Raw genomic sequence first — 12,620 nt, 5'->3', positions numbered from 1 at the left:
TTAGGGTACGTTCACACAGTCAGAGGCAGAACCATTGACCCCCATCCACTCCCATGTTAAGAGAATAACAAGGAAGAGGCGTTAGGTCTCTGATCGAAGATGCATTATGCCGTTGCGTTGCGGGGTCACAAGCTCAAGGGTTGAATACAGGTTCATGGTTCAGCACTGCTGTACTCTCACCCGGTAGAGAGGGGCGTTTCGCAGCCATACGAGCCAGATATCTGTTGCCTGGTTAATAAAGCAGACTGCACTCAACACCACCCCCTGGCGGTAGTGGTGTTGTAGTGAAGTCTGGCTCTTCACATTAAATAAGCTTTTTCCACCAGCCACCAGAAAGGGCGAGCCAATCAGAGGCTTGGGGCAAGTGGTGGGTGGTGGCCTGGTTCAGAACCATTCAGCCAATCAGGCGAGTCTGTGTGTATACAAACACCCCCCCCCCCCCCTCCACTCTATTACAGACATCAAACAGGTCGTAGTCTTTGATGCTTTCATTGACTAACGAGCTATTGTTAAATGGCAAATGGAATCTCTCTCTGCAATCCCAGACTCTCTTCCCAAAACGAAGTGTGTGATAGAGGCTGGCACCGCCAGGCAAAGATATCTGCACTTACCCTTAGTAGTAGGAGCTAGATGACAGTGGTGTCGAGGTTCATAGGTTATAGTTTATTTTATCAAATAATTCATTCAAATACGTTTCTAAAATAATATAGTGTTAGGCTACTTGAAGCTAAAGTTGCACCTACATTTTTTATTGTATTTTTCTCACACACACACACACACACACACACACACACACACACACACACACACACACACACACACACACACACACACACACACACACACTCTCCTCCCTTTCAACTCTATAGCTCCGCCTCCGGCATGTTCCCGGCTGCAGATATAAACAAACCCTGCCCCTTTTCAAGCACTTTAGTGGAAGTTAGTTCTCACTCTCTCTCAACTTCAGTTCACACACAGTCACAGACTGTCAAACACGCGCGCACACACATCAACATCCACTCCAGAGAGTCAAGACCCGACGCCAACAGAGGATTCTAGCACATCTAAAGGATGGAGGTAAGTTACTTTTATAGGCTGAATACTGACCATTATTTTCAACAACTCAAACCATTAATCATATTATCACTTAAATCCTGTGCACATGTAGATCGGCTGTTTTGTCTACTTTTGGTTGCAATTTCTTTTTACATTTCTCGGAAATTCTATTTTTATTTTCACCTGGTGTTTTCACCAGGATATAGGAACAAATTACTGATTTTAGGACTTTGCAACCCTAGAGACTGCAGCCGAATAGAACATATATAAACATAGATCTGTATATTGCTGTTATTATTTTTAAATGTGGTGGAAAACTAGGACAATTTCCTAGTGAATGTTGAAAAGCGGGACATTTGAGTGGTTTAGAGATAGTCCTGTTTGTCGGGACACCCAACTTGATACTGGGACAATTATAGCTCGTTTTCTGCATCATTTGTGTTAAAACCATAACCATAACATAGGCCTGGCAATGGCTCTATCACAAAGTTTGGTTTCGTATGGATTACACCGCGACGCACGTCCGTCACGAGCGTCATGGATACGATCAACTTTCTGTTCGCGCTCTCTCTCTCCATTTAGTCTGTACATCTACATAAACGTTTAGATTTCAAATATAAAGTGTTCTCCCCATCGTTAAGAATGTTATAATTCTGTCCGGACCTTCAATAGTACCCGTATCCTCTGTGTTGTTAATAAAGAGCATTTTAATCCGATCGGTGGCTATTTTCCTCATAGAGTTATAGGCCTAATCAGAATGCAGTACACCTCCCAACCGATAGAGTTGCATAGTTGAACGCATTGATTGATTGATTGATTGATTGATTGATTGATTGATTGATTGAAGAATGTATTACTAGAAGTTTGCAATAGGAAAAAGTACAGTTTCATAACAGCACAAATCACTGGTACAAGGTCAACTAAAAGGAGATCCTAGTAAGCTTTACGGCTCATTTACACAGGAACCACTTTATCTCATATAACATTGAAAGACGGATATCGGAGTAGGCCTACTTGCATAGGATAACATCAATTACAAAAGCAGAAAAATGTCTATTTACAAGTCTCGAGTAGCAGCCGTCTGAAGGTGACTTTTCAGGCCAATTTTGAAGGAAGCATAATTATGGAGGAAATATGGAGAGAATGCCACCGATATAGGATTAAAGTACTTTTTATTGAACAATATAAGCCTACTGAAGATGCAGCCAGTAGCCTACTTCTTCGGCCCGTACCATGGGCTAAGCACTTTATATTCTTTCGTGTATCATCGTCCTTGGTGATTGGTTGAGGCAGGGTTTGAACCACTCACCTTCCCCATGAAAGGGCATATGCACTAACCACTACACCAACGTCGATCGAACTAGAAGGTTGCGTAGGGAACGGGAAGTATACAGTTTCATGACCGTACAGTTCACTGGTTGGTTGGAGTTATTTCATGACTGTCTCAGTCAGGGATAGTTTTCTTATCCATAATGTAACCTACCGTGAATTGTCTGCACCATATCATTCATCACTCAATGGCACACAGCCAGAGATTCGTGGTCATTATAAAATTATACATTTGTGTATGTTAATTGGGGAAATTAGAAGCCTAGGCTATGTTGTTGTTATGTAGTCCTACATGGTAAACCACAGAACATCATTGGCTATATGGGCCACTTATTGCCAGGCTGGATGCCTTTTCAAATGTTTTTGTTATGTTATTAAGGTTGTAAAGTGTTCACCACTTGGTTATCTTGTTCTTGATAGTTTGTCAGGTTTATATAAAGTAGGCATACAGTATTTGTATCACAAATCAAAATGTGTATTGACTGAACTCGCCCACCCGCTTCCCCTTTTTTGCAGAGAGATCTTAAATGTTCTTTCTTGTTATTGTCAGATGGATGTTTAGTCAGATAGAGTTAATGCGTTGAAAAACACATGTGCAGCTGCTTCATGAAGGCAGGTCTGTGGCTACACGCCTCCTTGCATAGCGACGCTTATAAACCACACATTTGTAACAGATTTAAATCGCATGATGTTCATAACAAAAATAAAACCGGTTTGTCCACAATATTGGAAAAAAGCAGAGCACAGCAGTCTGTTTTTGGCCCTGGGTGTGCTATTTTCACTTGTCAACATTTGCCATTATGCGAGCCCAATCTGTGATGTGGGAGTTGGTCATCAATTTGAAAAGAGAGATGGCGATGTGGGTCGATGTGCTGGTGATGATGCATGCAGATGATCATTCTGTACACCAGTGGTTCTCAAAGCAGGGTCCCGGGACCCCTGGGGGTCCTTGGGGGTGGGGTTCCAGGGGGTCCCCAGCAGAAAGTAGTCAAATGGAGCTCAGTTAGTCTGTTCTTGAGAGACTACTATGTCAGTGGTTCTAAAACCTTTTCATGTGAAGGACCCCCACAATGATATGTATTTGGCCACGGACCCCCATCTCAGAATATTTAGTTCTAGTGACCACCCAGAAGCAAAATTTAGGTTACAAACGTTCGCTTTGAAAATGCATATATTCAAAGATTTGCACACACTTTCACGACTTTTTCCAAAAATAGCAGATCTACAAGCTTGCAGCGCGGCACTCGGTGCCGCGCTGTGAGCTTGTATATCTGCTATTTTTCACTGGTTAAAGCATTCAATAATTCTAGGCCTAAATGGGTTAATGTAGCATCACAATCATTTTAACCACTTTTTTATACTTTGGATATCCAAAAATAGCAGATGTACAAGCTCATAGTGTGGCACTAAGTGAAGCGCTATACAGTATGAGCTTGTGCAGCTGCTATTTTTCAAAAACTCTTGCACATTAGTGAACATTTTAACACAAATCTTTGCTTCTGGGGGGGTCCCTGTTACAACATATTTTCAGATGGGGGTCCGCGGTCAAATATTCATCAATTTTGGGGGTCCTTGGCACGGAAAGGTTTAAGGACCACAGCAATACAGCATGAAGCCATTTCATGTCAAAACAATGGTTCTCAGGGGGCATGGTGGTGCGGTCGGTTGCCTCACAGCTAGAAGGTCCTGGGTACGATTCCCGCTGGGGACGCTGTGGGCGCTGGAGGGCGTGTTCTCTCCTCCGTGTCATCAGTGCCCATACTGTGGGTTGGCAAAAGGGCCTTTCTGTGTGGAGTTTGCATGTTCTCCCCGTGTCTCCTAGGATAGGTACCCTCACAAAAAAACATGCAGTAATCCTGGTCTCTATACGGCCTCCACCTGGCCAGCCGGGTGGGGAAAGGAACTGGTTGGAATAACGTGTTCCTTCCACGCGCTATACGTCCAGCCGGGGAATCTCAGGTGATAAGAAGCGGCTTGGACTCCTCATGTATAGAAGGAAGCATGAGGTCAGTCTGGTCAGTTCTCCCCAGGTTGGCAGAGAGATTACAGCTTAGGCAATTGGCACTGGGTGAAAAATGTGTTACAAAATCGTGGGATGAAAAAAAAAAGAAGAAAAACAATGTTTCTCAACATCAGGTTCAGGGGACCACCAAGGGTCCAAGTGTAACCCAGAGTAAGTTAGAAATGGAACTGTAACGGGATGAGGGTCCGTTTTAGTTCAGTTTTTAACACTCAAAGTTACACACTGAGGATGATTGAGGTCCCAGAGATTGGGGGGGGGGGGGGGGGGGGTCCGTGGCCTGATGCAGTGGTTCTCAAAGTGGATTCCAGGGACACAGTGGGTTCCTTTATGGGGGTCTAAATTGACCCATACAAGTCTGTAACTCTGACAGTGTACAAATGGAACCAACTAACAGGTTCATTTGGTTCCATTTGTACACTGTCAGAGTTAAGGGGAGACCTTGACATTTGAAAGTTTGAGAACCACTGGCCTAATGTATCTGAAACTGGGGGGGTCATATGAAATTCAAAAGGTTGAGAATGAAAAGAAAAAAAAAACTCACAAACATTGTGTAAGAACTAAGAAGTCCTGGAAGCCATTGGACCGATTCACCATCAATGGAAAGGCTCCAAGAAGGCTGTAAATCTAGATGAGATCATGGATCATTGCCCCGGTGGTTTTTTGCGACCGTAGGTCGCAGTTACTTGCACACTATCCAAACCTCCACCGGCTGTCCCTCCGTCACTCCCTCCGTCACTCCCTCCGTCACTCCCTCTGTCACACGTCACACGTCACACTTTTGCCCTGCTCATATCTCTGCAACCGTTGCCCCGATCCATGCCAGATTTTGCACACACACTCCTTGCCTGCCAAACTACAACCTCCAAGGACCCCCGGAGTTTCGGGGACCCCCAGGTCCCTGGGGGACCCCCAGGTGTAAAAAATTACCAAATGTGCAAAAATGACCAAATGACCACCCCAACGGGGCTGCTCTCTCTGTGTCACACACACACACACACACACACACACACACACACACACACACACACACACACACACACACACACTCTCTCTCTCTCTCAAACATAATGTGTGACCTGCCAAGTGGCAAGGAATGTTGCCACTGTCCTCTCTCTCTCACACACACACACACACACACACACACACACACACACACACACACACACACACACACACACACACACACACACACACACACACACACACACACACACACACACCCCTTCACACCAGGGAGTCCAGGAAGGATGAGCCTCCATGCTTAAGTGTCAGGTGATCATTGCTGAAACCTCAGAACAATAGCCACATATTAGCAACCATAAATACAGATGCCCACCCTTTAGCTAACAGAAACTGCTTTTGTAAATGCTGGAATGTTAAAAAGGTCATCTCTTTCACTTTCAATTGTATACATTAGCTATTGTTCATAACTACACAGTCATGTCATCAAAATGCATCTGTCCCATCTAGCGCCACCATCTGGCTGATTTTTAAAAAACACATTTTTGGACACTGCTCCTACAGAATTTGCCCTAAAATCACACAAACCACTACACAGTATCTCTACAGTCACCCTGCTCCTACAGATTTTGCCCTAAAATCATGCACACCAGTACACAGTATCTCTACAGTCATGTAATCACAACGCATCTGTCCCATCTAGCGCCACCATCAGGACGATTTTGCACAAACTACTTTTTGGCCTATTTATGGAGATAAGCGACCAACGGTCGCTTATCTCCCGATTAGGGAGTCTTACTGGTAGCTAAGCGTCGGAGGGGAAGAGTGGGTCCATTTTCACTTTACAGTGGCTCCTAAAAAACAGGGGATTAAGGACACATTTTTTGTGCAAATGTATTTTACGTGGTACTTTATGTTTGTGGCGTTTTTTTTTTTTTTTTTTTTCAACATTATGTTTTTCCCCCCTCTTTAATAGCTCCTGGATCTTGTTTTTTTTTTCTAATACAACAAAAAGTGTGTGTGTGTGTGTGTGTGTGTGTGTGTGTGTGTGTGTGTGTGTGTGTGTGTGTGTGTGTGTGTGTGTGTGTGTGTGTGTGTGTGTGTGTGCGCGTGCGTGTGTGCGTGTGTGTGTGTGAGCGAGAGAGAGAAGGAGATCGAGGGAGGGAGAGAGGGAGAGAGAGAGAAGGTGGTAGAGCAGTCACAGGCGCATGTGTGTGCTCATGTGCATGCGTGCGTGTGTGTGACGTGTGTGTTGGGTAGTTTTCTTTTTTTCTCTTCTTCTTAACAGCACTATGAAGAACATGCAGTAACTGTAGAGGAATGACTGTATGGGTTTGGCTCGCCGGCCATATGGCTTGCACATTTATTATGTAATCCATAATAGTGAAGCAAAAGGCGCGCACAATAACAAGCGAGAAGTCCCTCCGCTCCGCCCGTTTGTTGACATGTTTTCACAGTACTCTGAGAACATCTAAGGCGCCCTACACACAGTTGCGACAGCTATCGTGTCCGTGTAGTCTGAGATTGAGGGGGGAGAGGCAGGTCGAATGCATTGTCAATGGAAGGTTGTTTGGTTTTTTGTCGTTGCCGTGTCTCTTGGCCAAAAGACAGCCTGTGGTTGAGCTAGAGACACGGCAACGACAAAACACCAAACAACCTTCCATTGACAATGCATTGGACCCCACCTCATTCTCAGACGATACAGAGAAGATGTTTCACGCATATGTGTGAGTCCGGCCTTAGGAAATGTGCTGTTATTAGTGTGGCGGTGTTGTTGTTACTACCACCACCATTACGACTTGTTGCAGAAGTGGCAGCGATGCAAGTGTCAACAAGTAGTATGTATTAATAGATGCATCATTTGGCTCTCACATTGACTGCTGTCAAAACAGGCGACCGTCACTGACTGACTAACTGTAAACGTTAGCATGGAATGAATCTTGTACTCCTCCACTTTCTGAGTGGCCCTGCCTCAGCTTAATGCCTGAGTGTCTAATAAGCAGCGTTAGAAAAAGTACTCACATTTTGTATTTAAGTATAAGTCTCAATACAGCAATGTAGATAAGATATAGGCCTATTCTGTTGCAAGTATTCGTGTTCAAAAAGTAAAAGTACTCATTGCAGTGCAGAGAATGTCCCATTTCACAGGTTCAAGACAGTAACAGTTAGCGTGGCCGTGGAATAAATCTTATTCTCTTCCACTATGTTGAGTGGCCCTGTCTCAAACTAAATGCCTGAGTGAGTGCCTAATAAGTGTCCCAGCCTGAAGGGGTCCGACGACGGGGGCCGTGTTTTGGCGGTGTCTCTCTCAGCGCGCGAGGAGGAGGAGGAATCATGTGCTGTGTGCTCTGCGGGCCGGACATAAAAATAGACACTGCATCGGCTGATCACGTAGCTCTGAGGGTCCCAGTGGAATGCATGCCATCATCATCATCATCATCAAAGCGGGGCCCAGCTTACAATTACATTACATTTGGCATTTGAGGTCGACGCTCTTGATATCCAGGGAGTGAGTGAGTGAGTGAGCTGGTGGGGTTTGGGGGGGGGGGGGGGGGGGTCCAGTGTCTTCTCGCACCCCAAGGACACGTCGTCCTGTTGTGGGAAATGTTGTTGCTGTTTTGCGGGAAACCTCTGATTGTGACGCATTCAGAAGTCGTGTTACCCTCCTCCTCCTCACCACTGCATGGGGTCTCTCATCTCACACCAGCTGAACTCACAGTACAGCAAGGTTCCCCAATTAGTTTTCCCCAATAGGGCCGAATCATGTCTAGGGTACCAAGCCGAGGGCCACAACATTGCAGGGGGGCGACGGTGGTGTTCCTGCTACTCCAGCGACGGTTCAGATATTGTCGTTGTCGGGTGAAAATCTTGTATGAACCAAACCGTTCGTTTTGCATTTATCATTTTAAAAATGATTTAAACTAGTGAAAACAGCAGATCTACAAGCACACAACGCCTCGCACTGCGAGGCGTTGTGTGCTTGTAGATCTGCTGTTTTCACTACTTTTGTGAGACGGCCTTGAATGATGAAGCAGGGCTTTACTTTGCGAAAGAACGTACAAATTTGGAGATACGAGGTTTCCACCTGACAACAACGATATACTAGTGTTGTTGCTGCTCTTATACCACCATTATTACTGGGGTTGGTGGGGGCCTTACAGTAGCCCCCCGCGGGCCGCAAATGGCCCGCGGGCCGCCTATTGGGGAACCCTGCAGTACAGTATGTTAATACTAGGGCGGCAGTGGCTCAGGGGTAGAGTTGCCATCTTAGAACGCGAAGGGCTCCCAGTTCGCTCCCAGGCTCCTCCAGAGTTAGTGTCGAAGAGTCCTTGAACAATACTCTGAGCCCCTAGTTGCTCCCGATGAGCAGGTTGTTGCCTTGCATGGTTTCCTCCGCCACCGGTGTATGAATGTGTGTTAAAGGGTGAATGTAATGCACTCTTGGATAAAGGCGCTACACAAATGCACCATTTACTATTTAATACCTAAGACAGTGGTTCTCAAAGTGGATTCCAGGGACACTTTGAGGTTCCTTTATGGGGGTCTAAATTGACCCTTACAAGTCTGTAACTTTGACAGTGTACAAATGGAACCAAATGGACCCATTAGGGTACATTTGATCCAATGGAACCAATTTGGTTCCATTTGTACACTGTCGAAGTTAAGGGGAGACCTTCAAATTTCAACGTTTGAGAACCACTGACCTAAGACAGAAACCAAGATCGGTAAAACCTCGATTGATGTCCTGTATCATCGTCACGTGGGTTTAGCAGACCAGAAGTCAACACAATTCAATTCAGTTCAAAGAAGCTTTATTGGCATGCGAAAACATACATTTACATTGCCAAAGCAAGTGTCAAAACATAATAAAAACAGTTGAAAAATGTGGATCATATATACAGTTGGAGGGGGTACAGCACTGCGTAAAACAGAGCTATGACACCATTAAATTGTGCAGCTCTTAAAGTACGCACTGTACTTGCTTATAGCACTTCTTCAGCCCTAGTTATACTTGTTATACCGGAAATAGCAGATGTATAAGCCCACAGCTTTATGGGCCTGTAGATCTGGTGCGACACCGGCACACCGGCACCCAAGTATAGGCCTATATATCGTAAATCTCCCTGCCTTTCACTTCTGTTTTTGTGACCGACTCGACTGTGTGCACACGTAGGTTTCATGTTGTTGTTCCCTGTCTGGATAACAGCATATCCGTGGTGGTGTCACTGTCACTGTCCCAGTCGTTTTGTGTATATCACCTTCGTACATGTCGCTCACAGGTGCAAAACAACACAGCTGGAGAGACTTTCCTATTCTGGGGGGGAACGTTCACCAAAAATTGCAGATTTACAAGCTCACACGTTGTGCCACATTGTGAGATTTTTGATCTTCTATTGTTTGGTAAGGAGGTTTGGTGGTCCTTACTAAGTATAGAGGGTTTAATTTAGGCCTAGAATTATTGAATGCTTTTAACCAGTGAAAAATAGCAGATATACAAGCTCACAGCGCGGCACCGAGTGCCGCGCTGCGAGCTTGTAGATCTGCTATTTTTGAAAAAGTCATGAAAATGTGTGCAAATCTTTGTATGCATTTTCAAAGCGAACGTTTGTGACTCAAATTTTGCTTCTGGGTGGTCCCTGGAACTAAATATTTTGAGATGCAGGTCTGTGGCCAAATAAATATCATTTCGGGGGTCCTTCACATGAAAAGGTTTGAGAACCACTGACATAGTAGTCTCTCCAGAACAGACTAACTGTGAAAACAGTGAAAAGGACCTTTTCTCTGACGATTGCTGACATAGAAACATGGGTTTTTCAAAAAACCTTAGAAGGATTCAAGACACTTCAAAATTCAAAATTTCACGATTTAAAAAAAATAGCAGATCTACAAGCTCGCAGCACGGCACTCGGTGCCGCGCTGTGAGCTTGTATATCTGCTATTTGGGGCTTTTAAGCCGTGACATCATTTTGTAGGCAGAGGAGAATCTGCCCCCAGAGCATTTTCTGTCCCTCGCTATTTTCAACAGATCCGAGACAAAAATAACGACTAAAGTATAATTCTAACACTTTCCTTTCAACAACAAAGAGAAGAAAAATGTGTAAATAGTAAAAATAGTAAAAAGATTCACAGAAAACTGGGGGCAGAAATGCTCCTCTGCCTACAAAATGATGTCATACTTAACAGCCCCATAGTTAAAGCATAAAATAATGATGACACAATAATGTGTACCCGTTCTAAATGGGTTAAAGGAGTAGTTCACCCCCAAAATGACTTTTTGTCTATTGAATACTCACCCCATGAGGAGACTTCCTTTGTTTTTTGTCGAATTCCTAAGCCAATAATTTGATTATAATAAATGTAAAACCCCATTGATTCCGGATGGAGACCCACATGCATTTGGGTCTCCATCCGGAATCAATGGGCTTACAAAGAGTCTCCTCAAATTATTGGCTTAAATGAGTAATTGATAGGAAAAAAATGACATTTTGGGCATGAACTTTAAGTGGTTATCAAATCTGCAGCACCCCTGGACTTGTGTCATGGCACCCTAGGGTGCCACTGAACCCACTTTGAGAAACCCAGCTCTACACAGTTCTCTCTGCACTCTATTTATGTGATTCTTTAGCTTGTTTATTGACTAGAGTTCTCTGGATAAGAGTGTCTGGTAAATGAATTGTAAGGTTGTAAATACAGAAAAGGAAAGAGGAGCACTCGTCAAAGAGTAGTTCAACAACTAGAATTGACAGAGTCAATGTTGACAAGTGTGCCTGCAGCTCGCTAAATGTGCAACCTTGTGTAGCGGTTTGGACTGTGAGACCATCCGCCAAGTTGTCTGTGTTTCGTTTTGAGAGGGTCGTTCCCCCTGAAAAACGCGTTCTGGGACGAAACGGTTACGTTTTGCGTGTTTGTGGCGCCCCCTACGGGTCGAAGTGGAAATGCTTTTGGGGATTCGTTGAGTATGCCACCCGCGACCTGTGGTTGAAATTCAGTGTTGACTCGACCTTTTGTTTGTGATTTATGGCTATTGTTTGCGAACCGGGCCCCTCCCGCTAACTTTGGAAGCGTGTTACGAACGAACGGTATGGACTATCGAAATATTCCTTGAGTATGTTCATTGCATGGGTTCATACTCAGGGATGCCCCGATCAGGTTTTTTTTGCTCCCGATCCGATACCGATCAAATATCATTGCTTCCGATTCGATCCCGATCTTTCCCGATCCGATCTTTTGGCAAGGCATTAAGAAAAAAAAAATTCTATTCATTCTATCACTTAGTGCAGCACTGAATCAACAAATTAAAAACAAAGCTTATGAGTAGTGTATAGTGATATAGGCCTACTAGTGCAGTGTTTCTCAAGCATTGTGCAGCGGACCTTTGGTGTGGCCTTTGAAATTTGGCAGTGAAGTCACGATTTAAGGACTTTTAAAACCTGTTTAATACCTCAAAAAATAAAATAAAATAGACCATTAAAGCATCAAAAATAATCAACAAACTATATAAAAACTGGTAAAACATTGGCCATTTTTAAAGTTGAAACAAAATAAGTTAAGAACCAATTAACCAGTCTGCTTGAAAAGTATGCAGTAGCAGCTAGTTGACAGTGCAGAGAGACATAATTGCCTTCCTTTGATCCATTGACAAGGGGCCAATTACTACTTATTGGCATCAGCTGCCAGCTGGACACAGAGTCTGACACAATCACCTCCCCTCTGCAGGGCTGTGTCTGTCTCATTTCTCCAAAAGCCCTTGAATATGATTGAAAATGATTAAGGATTACTGTGATTATGGTAAGCTTACATTTCATATCGCATTCACCTTACCTGTAACTTTCAGTACTCCCAGAAAATATATATATTTTTTTTCGATATTTTTTTCCCGATCTCCGATCTTATAAAAATGACCATATCGGCCGATCCGATCACGTGATCGGGAACGGGCATCACTAGTTCATAGATCATGTGTACCGATTTTTGTGACATTTGAAGAAAATATGTAGAAAAAGGAGCAAAAAGTGTGTTTTGGAGAAAATTCAAAATGGTGGAAAATCTATCCTGGCGCAAATGGATGTGGCCTATATGGGGAGATGCGTCTTGACTCTTGACCCAAGGAATCCAGGGAAAATTTATTCTTAAAATCATTATAAATCTCCTCTCCGAGTTTTGAAACTGTAGCCCCTATGGTTTGCGAGAGAAAAATACTTGAATGTGAATTTTTGCATTTTCCCATTATAAGTCAATGGGGACAATTAAG

General features: G+C 44.0%; 1 protein-coding gene across 1 annotated transcript in view; it reads left to right on the top strand.

Moving 5' to 3' along the window:
- Window positions 1-939: 939 nt before the first annotated feature.
- Window positions 940-12,620, top strand: part of LOC308290217 (uncharacterized protein) — a gene marked incomplete at its 3' end in the record, with an annotated part of 50,071 nt that continues 38,390 nt past the window's right edge. The window contains exon 1 of the mRNA XM_080731992.1: window positions 940-1,077. Within this exon, the coding sequence (XP_080588118.1) occupies window positions 1,072-1,077 (6 nt within the window). The 5' untranslated portion in view covers window positions 940-1,071. The remainder of the gene's footprint in view (window positions 1,078-12,620) is intronic.

The sequence above is a fragment of the Nannobrachium achirus genome (genome assembly GCF_963921795.1).
Source record: "Nannobrachium achirus genome assembly, chromosome: 8".
Taxonomy (NCBI): domain Eukaryota; kingdom Metazoa; phylum Chordata; class Actinopteri; order Myctophiformes; family Myctophidae; genus Nannobrachium; species Nannobrachium achirus.
Note: the sequence above shows the minus strand (reverse complement) of the source record. Positions and strands in the feature narration are given on the sequence as shown.